The sequence below is a fragment of the Chiloscyllium plagiosum genome, unplaced genomic scaffold (genome assembly GCF_037043375.1).
Source record: "Chiloscyllium plagiosum isolate Xiang-an unplaced genomic scaffold, Cpla_swu_hap1 HiC_scaffold_10, whole genome shotgun sequence".
Taxonomy (NCBI): domain Eukaryota; kingdom Metazoa; phylum Chordata; class Chondrichthyes; order Orectolobiformes; family Hemiscylliidae; genus Chiloscyllium; species Chiloscyllium plagiosum.
The window spans coordinates 83425313-83451198 of record NW_028270148.1 but is presented as its reverse complement, the minus strand read 5'-3'; the positions used below and the strand labels follow the sequence as shown (position 1 = coordinate 83451198).

Here is a 25886-nt window from a genome sequence, read left to right as displayed (position 1 = left end):
AGAAAAAGATATGTAAAAAGGAAGCTGGCAGCACAGAGGTATAAAGGTAAAGACTGGCAAAATTATAGTGGGGCATAAAGAAAAACTTTGAGTCTGTTTAGCTTAGGAAAAAGTCAGAAGTTGAACAATGCCAGGTGATCGTCCAACAAGTTTATTGAAATCACAAGCTCTTGGAGCACTGCTCTATCAAGTATTACTTCACCTGACGAAGGAGCAGCACTCCAAAAGCTTGTATTTTCAAATAAACATATAGGACTATAACCTGGTGTAACGTGACTTCTGATTTTGTCCACTCCAGAGCAAAAATGGCATCTCCACATCATGTCTTAGTAGAGTGCATTGGTTTTGATCCTCCAAAAGTTTCTTAATTTGAGTGGTCTCGGTGGATTAAAAGGTAAGAAATGAAATGAAAAAAAAAGAAAAGAAATGAAAGGATGAAGAGAGAACCTGGAAACAATAGGCCAGGAAACCTGATGGCAGAGTATGATACTGATGGAATCTTTTATTAGGGGTCTGAAAACAGGAACTTAAATCATCATATAACTGGGGAGAGCCAACGTGAATTTATGAAAGAGAAATTGTATTTGCCAAAGCTGATGCTTTCTGAGACTATCACAGCAGAGTACATGAGAATCAGTGAATGTTTTGTATTTGGATTTTCTGAAAACATTCATTAAAGTGCTACCCAGTAGGTCATTACACAAAATTCTATTCCTTAAGTTTGTGTGAAAGGGTAAAACACAAAGGGAATAAACTGTTCAGTTTCAGATTGATAGGATGTAAATTGGTGGAGTACCAGAAGGATCAGTGTTTGAAAGTATTATTTCACTCTTTTTATATTTTTTTTATATATGTGTGTGTGTGTATATTTATATATATTATATATATTAAATAAAAATATGAATGAGGGTGTCAAGTTTAATGTATCATCAGTAAGTTTAATAAAAATGGAAAAGTATGCTGAGTAGGAAGCAGGAAATGTGTATGTACATAGTTTTATGATCCCATTTGATAATACTAGACATATCGGATCGCAGATGGCTTGATGGATCAAATATTAAATTTTTGCAGTTGGTACCATGGCAGTTTGTCAATAAAATATATTCACACAAACTGCAGATGCTCTTTAACAACAGAGCAAGTATTTATTATTTAAAAGGGGGAAAAGGGAATATTCCATACAATTTGAAAGATCTTGGACAGTAAAACCAAGTTTCAATATAATCCCAACATGTCCTTTCACAGAGACTCAATTGCAGAGGAATTTCACTCTGGCGTCAATCTGCTTTGCTGACTGACTCCTTTCTTTTCCTTGCTCTGTGATTACAATTTTACATTTCCTTTCCAAGTCTGCAGGCCTGGGAATTTCACAATTCTGATGGCATGAACTTTCTCAGCTGTGATAAGTTGAAGATTTCTCTACAAGCTCGCTGGAAGCTCAACATACTAACAACACTTCAACCATGATGACTGATTTCCTGAAACTAAAACTTTATTTTCTACTGGGAGAAGATTTTCTCCCTTTTAAGCAGAACTCCTGGTTCTTCTGAACTGAGACCTTGCACCTTCTGTTCTGAAATCAAAATTTAGTTGTTGGCTTTCTTTTATTTTTCCAATTCAGCAGCATAAGTATTCCATTTGTTAATGCTACTAGGTTCTCCCAGGTACTTGCCTGCAATGACATGCTTTCTTAGAATTAATGCACTGTTCTAAATGTTTTTCTGACTTGGTTTAACAAAAAACTTTGCAAAGTTGATCCACATCCAATTGCCTTCACTTTTGAAATCCAAATTTCAAATTGTTTTCTTTTCTTCATAATTGGTTTAAATAGGAAAGATTTAAAAGGGACTCAAGTGGCATCTTTTTCACATGGAGACAGGTGCGTGTATGGAATGATCAGTCGAAGAAGGTAGTAGAGGTAGTCTTGTTATAACACTTTAAATCTATCCTGTCCAAATGTCTTTTGAGAGATATGGGCCAAACCCAGACAAATGAGACTAATTAGGTTTGGGATAACTGTCAGCATGGCCAAGGTGGGCCAAAGGGTCTGATGCTGTGCTGTTTTGACTCTGACTCTGAGGGGAAAAAAATGTGGCATATAACATTAAAATAAAAGTGTGAACGAGTCCACTTTGTAACAAAAATAGAAAAGCAAAATTTTTTATGGTGAAAGCTCAAGAAAGATTTGTATTTGTAAGGATCTGGTTGTCATAAGCAAAGTTAACATGCAGGTACAGAAAGCAATGGGCAGTGCAGTGCACTGGCATTATTCCTCACAGAAAAGACATCCAGCTTGATTTAGGGCATTCCCAGTAAAGATGCAGCTGAATGTTGTCTTGGATTCAAATCTTTAAGATATCTACAATATTTCGCAGTTGTCTTTCAGGCTTTGAGCAGACAGTATGAGAATTATTACAACTAATGCATTTTTTATTCTTTCATTTGTGATTTGGCCTGCAAGGCTAACACTTATTGCCAATTCTTAATTGCTGTTGAGAAGGTGATGTGATGCACATCCTTAAATTGGTGCATTTAAAATGGCGTGGGTACATTTACAGTATTATTAGTGGAGTAATTCCAAAATTTTGGTCCTACAATATTGAAAGAAGGGCTATATTGTTTGAAGTCAGGAAGTTGGAGAGTGAGAAAGAGAGCAAAAAGTGGAATCGACATTTCAAATCTGCTACAACTCTGCTTTGGAACCAAACAGTTCCTCCTGTTTCCAGAGAAGGAAAGCTATTTGACATTAAACATTTAAGCCCATTTCTCTGAGGTGAAAAGATTGTGGCAGATGGTTGTGGTATCACTTACCTCTGCCGATCACTTGCTGCTTATGCCTTTTGACAGGCAGGTATAGTTTAGTAAATAGTATAGTAATTTATCATTACTTGTATTTATGAAAATACAGTGAAATGTGTTTAAGTCGCCATAATCTGTGCCATTTTAATCACACTAATAAAAAGAAATAATTTACGCAAAGTTAAGACACATTTCTGTTTTTGTTCCATCCATGGCTTCTTGATTTATTAAGTGGCTATGAGATGCCGTCCCACTGTGCAGCCATCAAAGCTGATCCTGAGGCTCCAACAGCAAGGAGGAATCACGCTGAAGCAGCCCTGCTGCTGCTGACTGTACCCAGAATGCTGCCTCTGGCAAACTAGCCTCATCACGGCTGATACTCCAGCCACCACCATAGCCAGGAGACTGTACCAACTGTCAAGGACCAGGGCCCATCACCTGGCTAGAAATCCAACCATTTTGCTTGGATGTTGGAAGATAAGCCTCATATAAAAGGACCCTTTACCTTGTGCATTTTCTTCACGGCTAGCCAGCGATGAAATGGATTTAGATATACCTGATCTGGTAGCAGACTAGAAGTAGCAATGAAGATGGGTTGATGCCAGGCTGACCGGCTCGAATGCAGACTTCCATTTACCATTACTCCTGTGTTAATAATCAATGTTATACACGTAAGCATTCATGTCTCACTCTCCAACCATCACATACCCACTCAGTACCTTCTCTGATTCTCTCTGTCCCTTCATACTATCTACACACCTGAATCCCTCAGTGTTCCTTCAAATTCCCCTTATTTTGTCACGCCTCCCACATGCCTCAAGTATCCTCCAGAGCCATTCCCTCAGTATCCACAATGGAAATAGCTCAGGACCTTAAAATAAATCCAAAAATCTTGTCTTCCTTGAAAAAAAAATGCTCTTCCTCCATGGTATTACACCTTTATAATTGGAGAATATGGAATTAATAGACTATCACTATTAAGTCCTCTTCCTTTTACTGTGGAAATAAAGAAAAATGTCTCTTTCCAAAAAAAATCCCTTTAAGCAGTCAATTAGTTGTAAGAATAAACCCTACTTCCATTGTCACATCAAAGATCAATAAGTCTTCAATATTTTCTCATAATTGGTCAATGTGCAAATACAGCTCCCTGCTGAGATGGTGGTTCCCAATCTTTTGAAACAGCCAAGCATTCATAATAGGCTCAGATAGTATAAAAATCCTAATGAATAATAAGCAACTGAATCTTTTGCAACTGGGAAAAAAATAGATGACTATTTTCTTTGCAAATTACACCAGAGGGTGGTTCATATGTGGAATGAACTTCCTGAAGAAGTGATGGATGCAGGTACAATTACAATGTTCAAAAGACACTTGGATAGATACATGAATAAGAAAGAATTGGAGGGATATGTGCCAGGAAAAGATAGGTGGGACTAGTTGAGTTTCAGATTCTGTTCAGCATGGACCGGTTGAATCGAAGGGTCTGTTTCTGTGCTGTATGACATGTTGGTGTTGGCTACAATGGTGGGGAATCGATCGTTCCACTGCCATTGCAGACGCTGCTGAAGCACCAGAGGAAAAGAACAACTCCTGATTCATAGCTGGTGATGTTGCTCAAACTGCAGCCATCATGACCATGAGGAACAGAACTGATCTGCTGTTCAACAACTCCCCCAACCGGTCTCCGCCACTGCAGCCATAGAAGGAAGAAAAGATGAATTTGATTCAAAAAGTTAAATGAAGAAAATAAAATTTGATAAAGGATGCAGTTGGTCATGTGAGGAGGGGAGGTGGAGGTGGCAAGCAGAAACATTTCCTACCCTGCCACCTCTGCCATCTTGTCCTCAAGTCCTGGTTGGTAGCTTAACCAGATATTTTTGGTGTGCCTGATGCTGCTTCTGACATGCTCTCCTACATTCACAATTGAACCAGAGTTGATCTCCTGGCTTGATAGTAATGATAGAAAAGGAGATTCAGAAGAGGTTTCAGATTGTGTTGCTGCCAGTAGCCCATAGCACCTCATGGATCTCCAGTCTTGTTAGATCAGCTCGAAGAGATTCAGTGCAATGCCACACAACACCATGCAAGATGTTCTCGATGTGAACTTGGGACTTTGTCTCCACAAGAATTGTATGGTGGTCACTCTTACTGAAATTGTCATGGACAGATACATCAGCAGCAGCCAGATTCATGAGGATGAGGTCAAGATGTTCTTCCCTCTTGTTGGTTCCTTCATCAAATGACACAGACCTAGTCTAATAAATTTGTCCTTTAGGACCATGCCAGCACGATACATAGTGCTGCTGCCAAACCACTCTTGGTGGTGGACATTTGAAGTCCTCCATCCACAGTACATCTTGCACCTTTGCCACCATCAGTGCTTCCTCCAAGTGTTGCCCAACATGGAAGAGCACTGATTCATCAGCTGAGGGAGGACGAATGTGGTAATCAGCAGAGGTTTCCTTGCCCATGTTTAGCCTAAGTGGTTTGTTAGACCATATCTGAGGGCAATTGAAAGTGAACCAGATTGCTGTGTCTCTGGAGTCACATGTAAACCTGACCAAGTGAAGATTAGAGATTTGCTTCCCTGAAGGACATTAATGAACCAGATGGGTTTTTTTGATAGTTTCTTGGGTGTCATATGATTTTTAATTCCTGATTCTTTATGAAATTTGAGTTTCACCCTTTAAATGTTGGTCCCTAGAACATCAGCTAAGTTTCTGGATTAATTAGTCTTTTGATAATAAGAGGTAAAAACAATGACTGCAGATGTTGGAAACCAGATTCTGGATTAGTGGCGCTGGAAGAGCACAGCAGTTCAGGCAGCATCCAAAGAGCTTCGAAATCGACGTTTCGGGCAAAAGCCCTTCATCAGGAATAAAGGCAGTGAGCCTGAAGTGTGGAGAGATAAGCTAGAGGAGGGTGGGGGTGGGGAGAAAGTAGCATAGAGTACAATGGGTGAGTGGGGGAGGGGATGACTATGACATGTCTATGACTCTATAAATAGTATCGTGTTCCAATGTAACACAACTCCCAAGTTTGAGTGCCCATCCTTTGTAAGCTCTTCCTGTCCAGGGTCAGAAGATTAAAATTTTCAAGTCAGTTTGATATCTTCTGCTTCCTCATTTTCTCCTCCCAGTTACCCTGATGCGCTCTCTTCATCTTTCTCTCTGCCTGTCTGTTTTTCTCTCTCGCTCTCCATCTCTGTCACTCCTCCATCCCCATGCCTACCCAAAATGTGCTGTGACCTTTTAAGAATTACTATCCTGAAATAAAGAGCAAGGGAGTCCATTGAAAACCCACATTGAATTTCCAATCTTTGAATGCCAGAGGCATCACTACATGCACTGACTGACTTATCCAGATTTAATTTACCACTTACCCACTTCACAATGTAACTCTCAAGAATTAAACGTTTCTTGTTTTGGTTTTGATTTAATGAGTTACATCAAGGTCCATCTGTTGTGAAATGTAATTTCAAAAGTGTGACAGTCAATTGGATGAGAAAATGTCAGCTGATAAAGCTTGTTCTTTTAGCTGATTGGATTTAGTTTGCAATATCATGAACCTTATCCAACTTAATGAATTTGTTAAGGAAGTGAATGGCCCTTTGTAATAGTGTCAAACAAGTAAATAGTTGAAACTTGAGTATCATTTTCAAGGATGAATAGAAAAGTTTCAGGATCAATCTATTGTCATAAACTTCATTATTTAGCCCTGAATCAATTTATAGGACAACTGTATCTGATCATAATTTCTTAATTGTTTTTAACTGGTTGACTATGACATTCATGAGACAATGCAAACGCTTCATCTTAACTCATTGGATCAAACTTTTTACTTCTACTTTGGTTTTATGTAAAAATAACACAAAATTGCCAGAGCAGATTTGTATGTGCAGTACAAAACTTTGTCGATGATTGCAGCCTGCCTGTTTCAAGAAACAATGCCTTCAAGGCTTCTTTGTTTAATGTGGGCAAATATCCCAAAAAACTCATTTTAAAGATATTATGGCATGTAACCTAACATTGCTGATCAGAATATTTAAGCTGTTGAATTTGTAAATTATCACATTCTTTTACATAATGCTGAGACCCTCTAAAATTTTAAAGTAAATTTTGAAAAATTAGCAATCAACATTTGCATGGTTTGTTGTCTTGAATTACCTTTTCTAGTAAACCACAAATTGCAAAAAGCAACAGTTAAAAGTAGATGAGTCATCATTCATATGACAGTACTGTGAAGCATTCTAATAAGTTCCAGTCATATCCATACGTCTCTTCCAAGTAACGCAAAAGGAAAGACAAGGGGCAGCAGCACAATCTGGAGAGAAAAAAACATCTGTTTATGTATCAGCTATGATCCCTGTTAGTCATGGGTCTGTTGAAACCACCTCAGTCAGAAGGTTTTGCATTCAAGTCCTAGTTTAGCTTGGATTTTTCAATTCTCCAGTATCACCCTGAAGGAATGCTGCATTATTAGAGGTACAGCCTTTCAGATGAGGCAATAGGGAAAGATGTTCTTTGCCTCCTCTTTACATGTAGCTTCCTCATTGATGGAGGGCTGTTTGTCAAGTTGTTCCAAATATCACTATGGCATTATATCACAATGAGCCAAGAAGAGGCAGGTCCCAAGAACTACCTCAGATGTGGTAGAGCCTGAACTCATGCCATCTATGCTGCTAACTACTGATGTCTGGCTATCTGAGCTAAGCTCCCCATTCTCTTCCCCCAGATCTTGTGGCTATTTCGAAGAAAAAGCAGAGGGGTTACGCTTGGAAGAAGTAAAAGATTGGTGATGTTAGAAGCCAGAAAGTACTCGAGACACTTAGCAGATCTGGCAGTATCTATGGATGAAATAGAGTTAATGCTTTAAGTCCAGTATGACCCCACAGAATTCCGAAGCAGTGTCATGCTGGACTCAAAACATTAACTCTGTTTCTCTGTCCACAGGTGCTGCCAACCTCCCGAGTTTCCTACGCTTTATCCATTTTTACATGGGTTATCCTGGTCTTCCAACCAACGCTTATCTCTCAGTTGATGTCCCAAAAGCAGATTATCTTGTCAATATTTTCACATTGTTGCTGTGTTCAAATTGTTTGGTGTATTTCTTGCATTTCAGCAATGTCTACTTGTCAAAAGCACTTGATTGCAATGTTTTCAGGCTGTGAAAGGTACCAGATAAATGCAATTGTTGCCAGAACAGGAATCCTTCAATCTATATCTAATTGAAACAAACTGCTTCATGTACTCCTAACAGATATTTCTGGTTCTCTGAACTTTGCAGCTTGCTTTGCTGTTCTTTTCAAATTTTCAACATCATTGGTATTTTAATTTAGTTCAGATTGTAGGTAGGGACCCAGTCACGACCCTAAATACAATATGTTTCCATCTTTTTAGAAATTAAGACTAAATGGATGATGCTTGACTTAACATTGACTGAAATAGGTGAGAGTACTGCCCTCTGCTACCATTGCAGTAGACAGTGATAATTTTTAGAGATTTGAATTTCAATGACATTTTTAAGAATTCTGCTGTAAAAAAAAAAAAAAATGTGGAGGCATATGTCAGGTGTAGACAGCTGGGATCGAGTGAATCCCTAGAGGAATATAAGGGCAATAGGCTTAAGAGAGAAATCACGAGGGCAAAAAAAGGACCCGAGATACATTTGGCAAATAGTTAAGGAGAATCCCAAAAAGATCCTAAAGTACACTAAGGACAGAAAAGTAACTAGGAGAGAATAGAACCCCTTAAAGATGAACGTGGCCATCTATGTGTGGAACCCCAGGGGATGAGTGAGATACTAACTGTGAATATTTTTCATTTGTATTTACTGTGGAGAAGGACATGGAAGTTAGATAACTTGGGGAAATAAATAATTATGTCTTGAAAAGAGTATACATTACAAAAGAGGAGCTGCTGGAGGCCGTAAAATGCATAAAGTTAGATAAATCCCTGGGACCTGATCAAGTGTTTCCCAGAACTGCGTGGGAAGCTAAGGAAGAGATTGCTGGGCCCTGTACGGAGATATCTACCTCGTTGACAGCTAAGCGTGAGGTGTTGAAAGACTGGAGGTTGGCTAATATTGTAACATTATTTAAGAAAGGCTGTGAGGAAAAGCCAGGAAACACTAGACTAGTGAGCCTCATGTCAGTGTTGGATAAGTTGTTGAAGGGAATTCTGAGGGACAGGACTAACATGTATTTGGAAAGGTAAGGACTGATTAGGGATAGTGAACATAGCTTTGTGCATGAGAAATCGTGTCTTACTAACTTAATTGAGTTTTTTTTTGAAGGGGTGAGGAAGATTGAGGGAAAGCAGTAGACATTGTCTATATGAACTTCTTCAGCAAAACAGTCAACATGGTTCAGCATGGTAGACTGGTTAGTAAGATTAGATCACATGAGATCTAGGGGGAACTAGCCAATTGCATGCAAAATTGGCTTGTAGGTAGAAGACAGCATGGTGGTAGAAGGTTGCAGATTGGAGGCCTGTGACTACTGGTGTGCCACAAAGTTTGGCACCGATCCACTGCTTTGCATCATTTATATACATGATTCTGATGTGAATAAAGGAGGCAGATGACACCAAAATAAGTGGTAGACAGTGAAGAAGGTTACCTCTGAGTACAACAGGACCTTGATCAGATGAGCCAATGGTTCAAGGAGTGGCAGATGGAGTTTAGTTTAGATAAATGTGAGATGTTGCATTTTGGTAAGGCAAGCTACAGCAGGTCTTATACAGTTAATGACATGGCTCTGGGCAGTGTTACCAAACAGAGACCTAGGGGTATGTGTAAAATTTCTTGAAAGTTGAGTTGCAGGTAGATAGGGTGATGAATAAGGCATTTGGTACATTTGCCTTCATTGGTCAGAACATTGAGTTGGAAGATCATGTTGCTGCTATACAGGATTTTGATGAGGCCACTTTTAGAATACCGTGCACCATTTTGGTCATCCATCTGTAGGAAGGATATTGTTAAACTTGAGAGGATGCAGAAATGATTTACAAGAATGTTGTCAAGATTGTAGGATTTGAGGTATAGACAGAGGCAGAATAGGCTGGGTTTCTTTTTCCTGGAGGCTGAGGGGTGACCTTATTAGATTTAAAGAAAACATGAGCATGGAGAGGATGAATAACCAAAGTCTTTTTCCCATGGTGGGGCAGTCCAAAACTAGAGGACAAAGGTTTAATACAAGGAGAGAAAAATTTAAAAGGAACCTAAGGGGCAGCTTTTTCATGCAAGGGGTGGTGTGTGTATGGAGTGAGCTGCCAGAGGAGGTAGTGGAGACTGGTACAGTTGCAACATTTAAAAGGCATCAGGGATTGGTACATGAATAAAAAGGGTTTTGAGGGATATGAGCCAAATACTGGCACATCGGACTAGATTAATTCAGGATATCTGATCTGCATGGATGAGTTGGACTGAAGGGTCTGATTCTGTGCTGTACACCTCTAACTGTCAAGCGGACTAGATCAGATTGGGATGTCTGGTCAGTGCGGACAAGTTGGACTGAAGGTTTTGTTTCTGTGCTGTGTGGTTTTACAGCTATTTAGAAGGTACTAACTACCTCAACAACAGAAGAGGTATCCGCTGTAGCTTTGTAACATGACCAAAAACTCCAAGTCATGTTTATATGTTGTATTGCACTCTGCAGAATTGGAGTCCTGACAAGAACCAATTTAAATCCCATTTTGCTGAGAGGCAATGTCCACTGTCCAGCGAAAGTAATTTTCCTCAGTCTTCTGAGAAACCAGTACTAACTTCCTGCTGAGATATGCTTCAGTGACGATGACAATTCCTCACCACAGCATGGTGCATCTTCAAGTCATCTTTAATTTTCACAGTCCCTATTTCTGCAGCATTCAGCTTGGTGGCTAACAGAAAATGTCCACCTTACCTAGTTGTTTCCAGCAGCTGCAGTTTTTCCTATCTTTGTTCTGTGTCTTTTGAATCATGATTCTGACACGAGTAAAACTTCCTTTGTCTTTGGGTATAAAAAATTGGCGTTTTGCTTTAATTTGAGCTGGATCTGAACCTGGTTCCCTGTGGCAGAAAGGTCATATCAGCTACCACTAGGTATAACTAGTAGGAGTTTTTTATTGTTATGCACTCATGGGACATGGACCTCACTACCTGGACAGCAGTTATTGCATTTCTCTAGTTGTTCATCAGAAGGTGGTGGTGAGCTGCTGTTTTGAAACATTGCATTCCATGTGCTGTACGTGACCCACAGTGCCCTTAAGGGAATTCCAGGATTTTGACCTAGAGATAGTGAGGAACTACAGTATATTTCCAAGTTGAGATGGTGAGTGGCCTGGAGGGGAATTTGCAGGTGGTGATGTCCCCATTTATCTGCTGCCATGGGATTATGGCTTGTGCTTAGCTGCACCATAAATTTACCTTCAATTGAACTAAACTTTTGAAATGCAGCAATTTTATAAAATTTTGCATTCAAAACACCTGAGAAACTTGGGAGTTTATTTTCATTCGAGGTTAATCTGTTATTCTGGACTTGCTATTTCTTTATTTTTCTAATTTATTCCTATCTTCTGTAATGCTGGACTTTTATTTCTTCTATTTTTCTAATTTGTTTTTCCCCTAAGAATCCGTACCTAGGTCCTCTTGTACCTAAGATGGCACCATAAGTGACACTTGTAAACTTTTCACTGTACTCATTTGCATCCATTTGAGAATAAAGCTAATTTTAATTTTAATCTGACCTTGGATCAGTGAATTGAAAAGTAACCACGCTGGACATGCCAAAATAACAAAACAACGAATGTGGAGAGAATTGCAACGTCTACATCTTCAAAACAAATTGCAAGTTTTTTTTATTCTTTCATTGGATGTGGGCATCACTGGCAAGGACAGTTGCCAGTTTGTTCCCCATCCCTAATTAACTTTTGAACTGAATGGCCTGATTGACCAATCAATGGACAACTAAAGATCAGCCACATTGCTGTGGATTTGGAATCACCTGGAGGCATGACCAGACAAAAAATGTTAGATTTTCTTCTTCTAAAGGACATAAGTGAGCCACATTGAGTTGGGGCATGTAATGATGCCATTACTGAGACAAGCTTTCAATTCTAGGTCTTTATTAATTGAATTCAAATTCTACCAGCTTCTGTAATAGGACTTGAACTCGTGTCCCCAGAATCTATGGATTACCCATCCTGTGATGTTACCACTACACTGCACCTCCCACTAAAGTTGTAACTGACCACACCAATCCAGAAAGCATGTGCACTAAAGTGCCATTTGTGATTACTTTCTCTTTCAGACCAAAACTCCCTTTTCATCAGAATCAGTTAACAGTACTGGTTTCTTGAAAAACTATGCAAGAAGAAATCAAGGCAGTGGTTTTTCTAAAACTTTGAAAGGAAATGCAACTGGACTCAACATGCTGGGGTCTGGCAAGAAACCAAGGTCTGTTAAATTTATAAACTCATTTAAATTCAAGCATTTCAGATGAGCAATATTTTCTGTAGGCTCTCTAATCAGTGTTTTTTGTTTGCATTCAAAACCTGTTTGTGCTGTTGCATTGATTCAGGATGTTAAGGTATATGACAAGCTAAATTAATGATTTTTGTGGTCTTTCTAACAAAGATTGCATTCTGGCCTTTCTAACAAAGATTTTGTACAACTTAGAAGCCGATTTCATGCAGCACAATGTGCCTTTGCCAGGTTTTTGATTGAGCAAACTAATGATTCAAGTCACTGACTATTTTCGTATACCTCTGTATTGTTTCCCTTTTTAAGTATTTTTCCAATGCATTTTTGAAAATTACTATTTTATCTTCTTTCAGGCAGTGCATTTCAGATCATGGTAACTCACCATAAAGGAAAGTTTCCTAATGGTGTCTCTGACCTTATGTTAATCAACCTAAATCTCTGTAACAATAGCAACATACTGCAAATTCTGAAATGAAAAAGAATTCTGGAAATGCTCAGCAGGTTGGCAGTGTCTAAGAGAAAGTAACAGTCTGTTGAAACTCTTGTCCTCTCCACAAATGAGCCTGCTTTTTCTATATTTATTTTTCATTGTCATTTGTTTACTGACTATTCTGCTATTGGGAGGCATTTTTAATACACTTCTGCAGCAAGTGTGTATTTCTAAACGTAGCGGTTTACTTGAGTGCTACCAAGAGGGCTGTGGCTTTTATTTGTACTCAAGCATGTGCATGTTTAATGCAACTTGTTGAGCATGCATAATATAATGTCCCATGGGAATTTAGTACGTAGAATTTTCAAAATAATCCAATTGTGACTGCATCAAATTATAGAGAAGGAACTTGTAGGGAGCATAAACTTTTTCAGTTAGCTTTTACAGGTATACAAAGAGAAAAAGATTTATCTTCAACAATGTATGTTCCTTAATCAGAAGCAAGAGAATTTATAATGGGGAACAAAAAATGGCTGACAAGCTAAATACATACTTTGGTTCTGTATTAACTTAGGAAGATGCAACACATCAGAAATATTGGGGAATGCAGATTATAGTAAGAGGGAAGTTACACAAGGAAATCAATAGTCTGGAAGTAATGATGGGGAAATTTATGGGATTGAAGGCCAATGAATCCCCAGGCCCTGATAATCTACATCCCAGAATAATTGAGGAAATGACCCTAGAAATACTGGATGCACTGATGATCATCTTCGAAGATTCCTCAGACTCAAGAGCAGTTCTTACAGATTGAAGATTAGCTAATGTAACCCCTCTGTTCAAGAAGAGAGGCAGAGGGAAAACTGGGAATTATAGACCAGTCATCCTGATGTCAGCAGTGGGGAAGATGCTATTGACCATTATAAAATAATTAATAACTGAATAATTGGAAAACAGCTGCAGGATTGGATAGAGTCAGCATTGATTTACCAAAGGGAAAGCATGCTTGATGAATCTGCAGGAGCTCTTTGAGGATGTAACAAGTAGAATTGATGAGAGAATGTGGTTCATTTGGGTGTTTGGACAAAGCCCCACGTAAGAGATTAGCATGGAAAATTAAAGTGCATGGAATTTGGTGTACTGTACTGACATGAATAGAGAACTGGCTGGCAGACGTGAAACCAAGAGTAAGAATAAATGGTCCTTTTCCTAAATGGCAGACAGTGACGAGTGGAGTACTACAGGGATCAGTGCTATGAGCTCAGCTATTCAGAATTTATATTAATGGTTTGTATGAGAGAACTAAATGTAATATCCCCAAATTTGCAGTTGATTCAAAGCAAAGTGGGAGAGTGAGCTGTGAGGAGGTTGCAGTGATGCTTCAGTGTGAATTGGATGAGTTGAGTAGGCAAATGTACATATGAGGAGAAAGTGAGGTCTGCAGATGCTGGAGATCAGAGCTGAAAATGTATTGCTAGAAAAGCGCAGCAGGTCAGGCAGCATCCAGGGAACAGGAGAATCGACGTTTCGGGCATAAGCCCTTCTTCAGGAATGAGGAAAGTTTGTCCAGCAGGCTAAGATAAAAGGTAGGGAGGAGGGACTTGGGGGAGGGGCGTCAGAAATGCGATAGGTGGAAAGAGGTCAAGGTGAGGGTGATAGGTCAGACTGGGGTGGGGGCGGAGAGGTCAGGAGAAGATTGCAGGTTAGGAAGGCGGTGCTGAGTTCGATGGATTTGACTGAGACAAGGTGGGGGGAGGGGAAATGAGGAAACTGGTGAAATCCGAGTTCATCCCTTGTGGTTGGAGGGTTCCTAGGCGGAAGATGAGGCGCTCTTCTTCCAACCGTCGTGTTGTTGTGGTCTGGCGATGGAGGAGTCCAAAGACCTGCATATCCTTGGTGGAGTGGGAGGGGGAGTTGAAGTGTTGAGCCACAGGGTGGTTGGGTTCGTTGGTCCGGGTGTCCCAGAGGTGTTCTCTGAAACACTCCGCAAGTAGGCGGCCTGTCTCCCCAATATAGAGGAAGCCACATCGGGTGCAGAGGATGCAATAGATGATGTGTGTGGAGGTGCAGGTGAATCTGTGGCGGATATGGAAGTTTCCTTTGGGGCCTTGGAGGGAGGTGAGGGGGGAGGTGTGGGCGCAAGTCTTGCACCTCCTGCGGTTGCAGGGGAAGGTGCCGGGAGTGGAGGTTGGGTTGGTGGGGGGTGTGGATCTGACGAGGGAGTCACGGAGGGAGTGGTCTTTACGGAATGCTGATAGGGGAGGGTAGGGAAATATATCCTTGGTGGTGGGGTCCCTTTGGAGGTGGCAGAAATGACGGGAGATGATGCGCTGTACATGGAGATTGGTGGGGTGGTAGGTGAGGACCAGTGGGGTTCTGTCCTGGTGGCAGTTGGAGGGGCGGGGCTCATGGGCGGAGGAGCGGGAAGTCGAAGAGATGCGGTGGAGGGCATCGTCGACCATGTCGGGGGGGAAATTGCGGTCCTTGAAGAAGGAGGCCATTTGGGTTGTACGTTTTTGGAACTGGTCTTCCTGGGAGCAGATGCGGCGGAGACGAAGGAATTGGGAGAATGGGATGGCATTTTTACAGGGGGCAGGGTGGGAGGAGGTGTAGTCCAGGTAGCTGTGGGAGTCGGTCGGTTTGTAGTAGATGTCCGTGTTGATTCGGTCGCCTGAGATAGAAATAGAAAGGTTGAGGAAGGGGAGGGAGGAATCTGAGACTGTCCAGGTGAATTTGAGGTCGGGGTGGAAGGTGTTGGTGAAGTGGATGAACTGTTCAACCTCCTCGTGGGAGCACGAGGCGGCGCCGATACAGTCATCGATGTAGCAGAGGAAAAGGTGGGGGTTGGGGCCAGTGTAGTTGCGGAAGATGGACTGTTCCACATATCCTACGAAGAGGCAGGCATAGCTGGGGCCCATGCGGGTGCCCATGGCTGCTCCTTTCGTTTGGAGGAAGTGGGAGGATTGGAAAGAGAAGTTGTTCAGGGTGAGGACCAGTTCAGTCAGTTGAAGGAGGGTGTCAGTGGAAGGGTACTGGTTGGTACGGCGGGAAAGGAAGAAGCGGAGCGGTACATATGATGTGGACAAATCTGAATGGTTATAAATTGAGAGAGGGGAATGTGCAGTGAGTCCAGGGTGTCCTTGTTCACCATTTGCTAAAGGTAAGTAAGTAAGGAAGCAATTGGTATGTTAGCTTCATAATGAGAAGATTCAAGTACAGGAACAGAGATGTCTTGCTGCAATTATACAGGGCCTTGGTGAGACCACACCTGGAATATTATGTATAGTTTTGTTCTCTTTATCTGAGGAAAAATGCTCTTGCTGTAAAAAGGATGTAGCAAAGGTTTGATTAGACTGATTGCTGGGATGGCGGGACTGACATGTATAAGAAAGATTGAATTGGTAAGAATTGTATTCACTGGAGTTCAGAAGAATTGGGAGGTGGGGGGAATATCTCCTAGAAACCTATAAAGTTCTGACAGGACGAGTTAGGGTAAATGCAGGAAGGGTGTTCCTGATGGCGTGGGAGTCCAGAACCAGGGGTTACAGTATAAGGACTCAGGGTATACCATTTAGGACCAAAATGGGAAATTTCTTCACACAGTGATGTCTATGGTGATTGGCTACCATAGAAAGCAGTCAAGGCCAAAATATTGTATGATTTCAAGAAGAAGTTGGATGCAGTACTTGGAGCTAAAGGGATGAAAGGATATGGAAGAAAAGCAGGAACAGGCTATTGAGCTGGCTGATCAGCCTTGGTCATAATCAATGGCAGAACAAGCTCAAAGGAGTGAATGGCCAATCCTGTTTTCTATTTTTGTATGATTAAATGGCCTTTCTCATAAAGCATTATTTATGCTCTGTGGACACAACATGCATCTTTATACTGATCGTGTATTTTAAGAATTCAGGTGCAGATACTGTGCTTAATGACTAAAAGTTTAACAAAGTTGTGGTGAGGTCCACTTCACTGGATGCATGGAAACAATTGAAGGAACATACACCAAATGTCAAATTCCTAACGTTGTTCAAAATGCAGGATTAAGATAAAACAAACATAGCTAGAAAAATATGGGCCTCCACTGCTTTGTTTTTACTAGAAAGTTTTAAATGTATACCTGCATGGGATATATTGACTGACTTAAAACATTGAGATTTGTAAAACAGCATGCAGTTCTACTGCTTTGACCTAGAGGCTGCAAACAGTGTTGGCTTTGATCAACTTAACTTGTAAAATAGAGTCAAGAGTGTGGTGTTGGAAAAGCACAGCAGGTCAGGCAGCATCCAAGGAGCAGGAGAATCGATGTTTTGGGCAAAAACCCTTCATCAGGAAAGACTAGGTTTCCTGTCTGCCAGCCAGTTCTCGATCCATGTCAGTACACTTCACCAAATTAATTTTACATGCTAATCTCTTATGCAGGGCTTTTGCCCGAAATGTCGATTCTCCTGCTCCTCAGATGCTGCCTGACCTGCTGTGCTTTTCCATCACCACACTCTCGACTCTAATCTCCAGCATCTGCAGTCCTGGATTTCTCCCACTTAATTGTAAAATAGGTCGTGCAAGTTTATCACCTTCTTATTTAGCACGGTCAGTCTTGTGATCATCTGCTTGAAAGTTTGCATGATATTTCAAACTCTGTCCCTTCTCATCTCCAAATTGCTGATGTCTCTACTTGTCAGTAGATAATTAGAATGGCATTTTTCTATATTTAAATGCCAACACTTTTCTATTTACAGTGAAACTGTGACCTCCCAACTTGTATCAAACAAGGAGATTGAAAAAAATCGGAACAAATACTTCGTAATTAGTGGTCCTTCACCTCCAGGAATTGTGGTCCGTGGAAGGCGGTTTCATCATGCCAATGCCCAATCAGTTGTAAAAACAGCAGCACAAAGGTAGTTCTGCTCTTTTTTCGTGTTCAATTGCTAATTCATTGGACCGTTTTGGAGTTTTAACTATCTGATTCAAAATCCTAAAAAATATTAGCCCGAGTTTTCCAATGGCCGGGCAATTCTTTCTGCAGCGTAAATGAGAGTTGTGCATCAAGACCCTGCAGACTCCCAGACATAGAAGACTCCCTGGGAATTGAAGATTCCAATGAGCAATTCGATTGTGCTCATTGAATTTCCAGTTAAATTGGAGAACTTGGAGTGTTCTGCAATTAATTAAACAGTTACTCAGGACAGATTAGATTATTAAAAACCCAGTCTAACACCTGGATAATTAATAAACTGACAAGTCAAATTAAGAACATGAGAACAAAGGAGCAGAAACAGGCTATTCAGCCCATTAAGCCTATCCCAAGATTCAAAATGATCATGGCTTCTTACACACCCCTTACAACCTCTGGATCCTGAACTACATTCCCCATTTCCCTCAGGGCTGAACAACTACAATGCTCCCTACTCCCTCATACCAACCACTATTTTCCACCTGGGACTGAAGATCACCACACTGCATCCCATTCCCTAATAACCTAATATTCTCTGTATACCCGGACATGCCTGAAACACTCCATCATCTACTTGTCCGACTTCTGCTCTTTGGCACTGGCACCCTAATCTCTATCTTGCCTTACATGCTTACCATTTCACAGAAGTAGCCTGTGATACTAGTCGTTTAACACTGAGAATATGGCAGCTACTTTCCCCACATATCCTGCACTGCAATGCACAAGTAAGAATTAAAATTGCTTTGGCTTTCTGAAGGAACTCTAATTGGAATCTTCTGTCAGAATTGTGGTGACCTTTCTTTACACACACAAAAGGAATGGAGTGGCAATTCCCCCTTGTAAAATTATCCTTTGTTATATGACAAGAACAAATTTCTTCCTATTGTTGGTATTCCAAGACTAAAGAATGGTCTTGTTTCAGAGACACTCACATTGAGGCACCCGCACCAATTAACCCCACTCCACCAAGGACATGCAGGTCCTCTGCCTCCTCCATCGCCAACCCTAACCACCCGACGCCTGGAGGAAGAATGCCTCATCCTCTGCCTTGGAATACTGCAACCACATGGGATCAATGTGGATTTCACCAGATTCCCCATTTCCCCTTTCTCCACCTTACCCCAGTCCCAATCTTCCAACTCGGCACCACCCTCTTGACCTGTCCATCATCCTTCCCATCTATCCATGCCACCCTCCTCTCCGACGTATCACTTTCTCCCCCACCTTCATCTACCTATCACACTCTCAGCTACCTTCCCCCCTCTTTCACCCCACCCCCCAAACCTAGCCCAAACTCCTCCCATTTATCTCTCAACACCCCAATCCACTAGCCTCATTCCTGATGAAGGGCTTATGCCCGAAACGTTGATTCTCCTGTTCCTCAGATGCTGCCTTATCTGCTGTGCCTTTCCAGCACGACACTCTTGACTCTGAATTCAAGCATCTGCAGTCCTCACTTTCTTCTAAAGAATGGTATTTGTCTTGATTGCTGTATTTGAAATATTGAGTTCTGCATATTTAGCTATATGGCTTAGGCTCGTCAGGAATGTTGTGTCACACTAAGTGTAATTACTAAGTGTAATGACCTTCAAGCAGTTGCTATAAATGTCATCAACCTAAAATTAGATAAATGTGCTATTTTCATTGCTGGTGTTTATCACTCACACTTTGTATCCCAAATTGTAAAACAAGTTTGATTGTTTATTAATTTCAAACTATTGGTAATGATCAGAACTTCAATGTCAATTGATTATTAACTGATTCTAAAGTGAAGCAGAGTGAGAGGTGTCTCTTAAAGTAGAGTTCTGAATCTGAAAGCTGAACAGTGAAGAATGCACAACAAAAAATGTAGCACTGCGATTCAGAACCTACTTGCTCACTTTTTTAATGCACATTAAGATGAAAAATAGCAGTGCATTTTCCATCTTTTGATACCATTAAGTACTTTAGGCTCATATGTCATGGAGGGTACAGGTCTGAAGAAAGTGGGAGGATTCGAAGGAGAAGTTGTTGAGAGTGAGGACCACTTCCACCAATCAAATGAATGTGTTGGTGGAGACCCAGCTACCTTCACCCCATACCCCCACCCTCCTTTTTTTTTTTGTCTCAGCACTCTCCCCAACGCATTCCTAATGAAGGGCTTATGCCCTAAACGTTGACTCTCCTGTTTCTTGGATGTTGCCTGACCTGCTGTGCTTTTCCAGGGTTACGCTTTTCGACTCAGATGTACCATGTATGCGTGCATGGTAGAGCTCCTTCCATTCTCTTGACATCAGACATTAATGCCAACCTGCTTGTACAAACCTGCACTATTCCACTTAATAAAGTTGGACCAATCAAATTTATAAAGGTAGTCTGGAGGACAAGTTCATAAGCATGTATTCAGGACAGTTTCTTGAAATATGTAATGAGACTGGATTATTTAACTACCTTTTAGTGAAGGGTCCTTAAGGCAAGATCTTGAATTTTGATATACAGTTGGAGGGTGAAAAATATGCATCTAACACTAGAGTTTTAAATTGAAGCAATTACAAAAATGTAATTTTGGCTAGCGTGGCTGGGAAAATAAGGTAAAAGATAGAATGGTAAAGAAGTGTTGTCTGACACTTGAAGAGAATTCGTCATTATTAGCAAAATCTTTTCTTATGGAATTAATCTGTGAGAAAACTTTGCCGTCCACAGCTAATTCAGTAAGTTTACAATGGTGTTAAATTTCAAGAAAAGGTTTACAGTACTGCAGAGGTGGAAGGATGCTTTTCAGAGTGGAGGGTTGTGACTGGTGGTGCTCCAGAGGGATAAGTGCTGGGACCTCTGCTGCTCGTGATCTACATAGATGACTTGGAGAAAAATCTAGTTGGTCTAATTAGTAAATTTGCTGACTATACAAAGATTGATGATGCGGTTATTGAGGAGGAGAAGATTGGAAAATTTTCAGAGATCAGTAATGGATGAATAAAACAAATATAAGGGAGAATATTAGAGGAAACTGGCAAAGAATATAAAAACAGACAGCAAAAGCTTGTGGTAGTCTATAAAAAGAAAGCTAAAGTAAGCAATGGTCTGTTTGGATGACAGTAAGGGATTCATAATGGAGAAGTAAGGAAATGATATCAGTGTGTTAATTAGAACAAAAGACAATACAGCACAGGAACAGGTCCTTCGGCCCTCCAAGCCTGCGCTCACACATTTTGCCTTTCCGTACTAAAACTGTCTTCACTTACAGAATCTGTATCCCTCTATTCCCTTCCTATTTATGTATTCATCCATGTGTTTCTTGAATGCTGTTGTTGTGTCTACTTCCATCACCACCTGTGGCAGTGTGTTCCAGGCACTTACCACCCTTTGTGTGAAAAACATGCCTCACATATCTTTTAAATTCCTCCCTTCCATCCTGCACCTTGAACATGTGATCTCTAATAATTGACTCCTCCATCCTGGGGAAAAAGCCTCCTACTTTCCATTCTATTCATGCCCTTCACAATCTTATGAACTTCTATCAGGTCACTCCTCAACCTCCTGCGTTCCAGTGAAACCAAACCAAGTCTATTCAACCTTTCTTCATAGCTAAAATCCTCCATACCAGGCAGCAACCTTGTAAACCTTTTGTGTACTCTCTCCAAAGATTCCACATTCTTCTGGTTGTGTGGTGACTAGAACTGTATGCAGTATTCTATGTGTGGCCTAACTAAAGTTCTCTAAAGCTGCAGGAAATCTTGTCTGTCCTTATTCACAATACTCCTTGCAGCCTTATCCACCTGCAGATCTGTAGACCTGCGCACCCAGATCCCTCTGTATATCAATACTCCTGAGAATTCTGCCATTCACTGTATAATTTCCATCTGTACTTGACCTTCCTAAATGCATCACTTCATGTTTGTCTAGATCAAACTCCATCTGCCATTTTTCTGCCCAATCTTCCAATTGATTATATCATGCTATATCCTCTGACAATCTCCTCAATAACTGTAATACCATCAATCTTTGTATTGTCAGCAAACGTACTAATTAGACCAGCTACATTTTCCTCCAAATATCATTTATGTAGATCACGAGCAGCAGAGGCCCCAGCACTTATCCCTGTGGAGCACCACTAGTCACGACCCTCCATTTCAAAAAGTATCCTTCCACTGTTACCCTCTGTCTCCTATGATTAAGCCAGTTCTGTGTCTGTCTTGCCAACTTACCCCGAAACTAAGTGACTTCATATTTTGTACCAGTCTGCCATGAGGGACTTTGTCAAAGGCTTTACTGAAGTCCATGTAGACAACATCAACCACTTTCCCTCATCAATCATCTTCATGCCCTCCTCAAAAAACTTGATCAGGTTACTGAAGCATAACCTCCCCACACAAAACCAGGCTGTCTATCACTAATAAGTCCATTTACTTCTAAATGCATATTGATCTTGTCCCTGAGAATCTTTTCTAATAATTTTCCTATCACTGACGTGAGGCTCACAGATCTGTCATTTTCCAGGACTATCCTTGTTACCCTTAAATAATGGGGCAACATTTTCTATCCTGTAGTCCTCAGGAATCTCACCTGTGGCCAAAGAGGATTCAAAGATGCCTGTCAATGCTACAACAATTTGTTCTTTTCCCTTCCTCAATATCCTGGGATAGATCCCATCAGGACCCGGAGACTTATCTATCTTAATACTTTTTAAGACTAACAACACTGCTTCCTTTTTAGTAGCAACTTGGATTTGAAACTTGACACTCCCTTCCCTGAGATCATCCTTCACCAATTCCTTCTCTTTGGTGAATACTGACAGAGTATTTGTTTAGGACTTCACCTCCCTCTTCTGACTACGCCCATTGATTCACTCCCTCATCCTTGATTGGGCCAACCCTTTCCCTGGCTACCCTCTTGCTTGTTATGTCTGTATAAATAGCCTTTGGATTCTCCTTAATCCTGTTTGCTAATGACTTTTCATGACCCCTTTTAGCCCTTCTAAATCTTTGCTTAAGTTTCCTACTTACCTTATATACTTCAAGGGCTTCGTCAGTTCCCATCCTCCCAGACCTTGTGTATGCTTCCTTTTTTTTAACCAAAGTCATAACATCCCTGGTCATCCAAGGTTCATGTAATTGTTATGTATAATTTGGTGACACTGTCAATGGCACTTTGTTATTTTGCTTAATGAATAACTGGTTTAGCACTAGTTTGATTTGTCGTGCATTTGTGGATAGGACATGTTTGGGCAATTTTTCCAAATAGGTATTTTCAATTGTTGTAACAATACGCAACAGCTTAGTTCGGGATTCATTTCATTTTGGAGCATGGATTCTGTCATGCTACCATACTGCCATACTGTTGTCAGCAGTTTGTTGATATCATGTGGTGAATAGCATTGGTAGAAGACTGGCATCTGTGATCCTGGGGTTCTTGGGAGGAGGCTGGGTCAGATCATCCAATTAGCACTTATGGCTGCAAATATTTCAGCCCTGTCTTTTATATTGTTGTGCTAGACTCCCCTATCATTGTAGATAGACATATATTAGTGGAGTTTGCTCCTATTGATTGTTGTTTAATCACTCACTACCGTTCACAGCTGGAAGTAGCAGAAATCAGAGCTTTATCTGATCCACTGGTTGTGGGATCGTTTAGCTGTGCTTATTGCATGTTGTTCTACTGTATGGTATCCAAATGGTCCTGAGTTGTAGCTTTACCAGGTTGACACTTTCATTCCTGGTGCTGCTCTTGTTGTGCTGTCCTGTATACTTTATTGCACTGCATTGATCCCTTGACCAAAAAAAAACAAAACAAAAAAACTGCAGATGCTGGAATCCAAGGGAGACAAGTAGGAGGTTGGAAGAACAAGGCAAGTCAGGCAGCATCAGGAGATGGAGAAATTAACATTTTGGGTGTAACCCTTCTTCAGGACTTGAATGCAATGGTATAGTGAGGGATATGCCAGGTTGTGAGCTTACAGGTAGTCGTTAAATATAATTCCACTGTTGCAAGCTCTGTTCTGAAACTATCCCATTTGATATAGTTTTAGTACCATCCTACCCAATGAAAGATACATTCAGTGTGAAGAAGGGGCTTCTCTTTCACAAAAAGTGTGCTGTGGCCACTACACCTATCTTGTCATGGACAGATGCATCTGCAACATTTAGACCTGAGGTTGTGCAGTCAAAATAGATTTGTTCCCTCAGCACCTGCTGCGTGCCCTGCTGCCTAAGTGAAATTTGACTCAATATCCTCAGGATGTTGCCTGGGCCTCTGGATTACTATCCTAGTGACATTATCACTGCATAACCAGCTCCCCATTTTTTTGTATTTAAATCTTCACAGTAGGATTTCAACCAGCAATCTTTTGATATGGTACAGCTACCATTTGAGAACAATTCTTGGTACTTATTGTTTTAATGGTGCTAATTCACATTTTGGAGATTTGTGACAAATATTAATTGTCACTCAGCTGCTGATTGCTTCATCAGTTCACCTTCCTTACAGGTTTGCTGCTTTATTTATAGCCCTGATCACAGGAAGAAGTGTTATCTGAGATCTTAACATTTTGTTTCAAGAAAATAAAGCTATTGGGTGCTTAATGATTTTCTTCTTCCGGTTTTCGATCATGTAAGAATGTTGGAAATATGTACTTGGATTTTTATCACTTACTGCATTTGCATCCTTTAATCATGGGCACATAATGGAGTTTTATTGAGTGAAATAAACAAAGTTTCAGAGCCTTTGTATGATTTGTTCAGACTGTTAAGCTAAATTGCTATTCATTTTGTAGTTTTTGATGGCATCAAATGGGCATCTAATTTCTGATAGCAGTTTTTGAAGCAACCTTGTTTAAGCCAGGCACTATATTGTGTCAGGTTCCAATCATAACAAAAGTCAAAGATAACAATGGACATTACCCAATGAAACTCTTTTCGTTATGGAATTTTCGTTCATTTAGTACTTGTGGTCCTACTTTCAACTATACCTTTTATCTATATGATTTAATTTTTTTTACGCCTACGTGACTATCCTCTTCTCCTCCAGTTAACCACTTATCTCTAAAAATGGTTTTGCTGATTCCATTGTGGTTATTTTGCCAGCCACTTTAAATCTGTACATTCCTGACTGCCAAAAAAAATTTCTGTTTATTTACTCCACTTAAATCCTTCATGATTTTAGATATCTCTATCAGGTTTCCTCTTAATCACTTCTGCTTTTGAAAAGCCCCACTGTTTCAATCTATCTACATAGGCAAGTTGCAGGTGTACAGCTGTAAATCTCTCACCTTTTCTTCAAAGTCTTTAAAATCTTCCGAAGTTATGCCATCTGAAGTTGAACATATTTTTCCAACTGTAGCCAAACTGAAGTTTTTTTTACGACGTCAGCATAACTTTCTACACTTGTGCCTCTATTTTGGAAGCCTAAGATGTTAATGTTTTATTAACTGATTTGTAACCAATGTTTCTGTTTAAAGCTAATACCTTTTGTGGTTAAAATAAACATTAATTTCCAATAACAAAACTGTCTCCTTTGACCTCCGTTAAAGCAAGTCCTTTGGATGTGATATGTTGGCAAAACTCCATCAAACAATAGTAATATCTTTTGAAAAAAAGTATAAACTCATCAAGATTCCTTTTATGCATTCACCTATTTAAAATCTAGTAGTTGGCAGTGATTGGGGTTGAATGTGGATGTAAGCATGAGAAAGGAGTCGCATAGGAAGCAGTCACAAGTTCCAAAAGTCTTTTGAGTCATGAGTTATATATTTTTTTAAATTTCCACTAGCTTAAGCCTACCAGCATTTCATTGAGCATAATCCTAATTTTTAAGTGCTGTTATTAGCTTTTGAGAGAATTAATATAATATCTATAGCCTAATTAAAATTACCAGCAGAGGGACTGTTTATGTTTTGGGGAGCTCGGGACTTGCTAGAAACACAGAAAAACTGTCTAACATAAATCAGTTACATGCAATAAGTTAAATTAATTTTTGACTATCTGATCCCTGGTAAGTTCACCTAATGTATCAAGTTTCAATCAGTGATCATTTGTAGCATTTTTTATGGAATATCGATCAAATTCAAATGCTGAAATTTGAAGAAATTAAATAATCTTCAATGTGGGGGGATTTGCTTTTGTGATGTCCATGCATTCATCAAATTTTTGAGATTTAAGCAAATGACCAAATGTGTACGCTTGAAAGATTTCATCATAATTCATGTAATTATGTAGTAAAAAGTAGTGGTAAGCAATATAAATCCTAATGTATCAATCAGTTAGGGACTGTAAC

At 40.2% G+C, this 25886-nt stretch overlaps 1 protein-coding gene across 9 annotated transcripts in view; it reads left to right on the top strand.

The window, feature by feature from the left end:
• Positions 1–25886, top strand: part of senp6a (SUMO specific peptidase 6a) — a 169613-nt gene that overhangs the window by 57052 nt on the left and 86675 nt on the right. For 4 of the 9 annotated variants that reach the window (XR_015758485.1, XM_043696247.2, XM_043696246.2 and 1 more), the window contains exons 4-5: positions 12086–12231; positions 17425–17583. The exons of 3 other annotated variants lie outside the window; for them this stretch is intronic. Coding sequence is in view for 4 of the 6 variants with exons in the window: in XM_043696247.2 (XP_043552182.2) it covers positions 12086–12231; positions 17425–17583 (305 nt within the window). In the remaining 2 variants the exon portion in view is untranslated. The remainder of the gene's footprint in view (positions 1–12085; positions 12232–17424; positions 17584–25886) is intronic. 2 more of the 9 variants (XM_043696248.2, XM_043696249.2) reach the window with 2 other exon arrangements.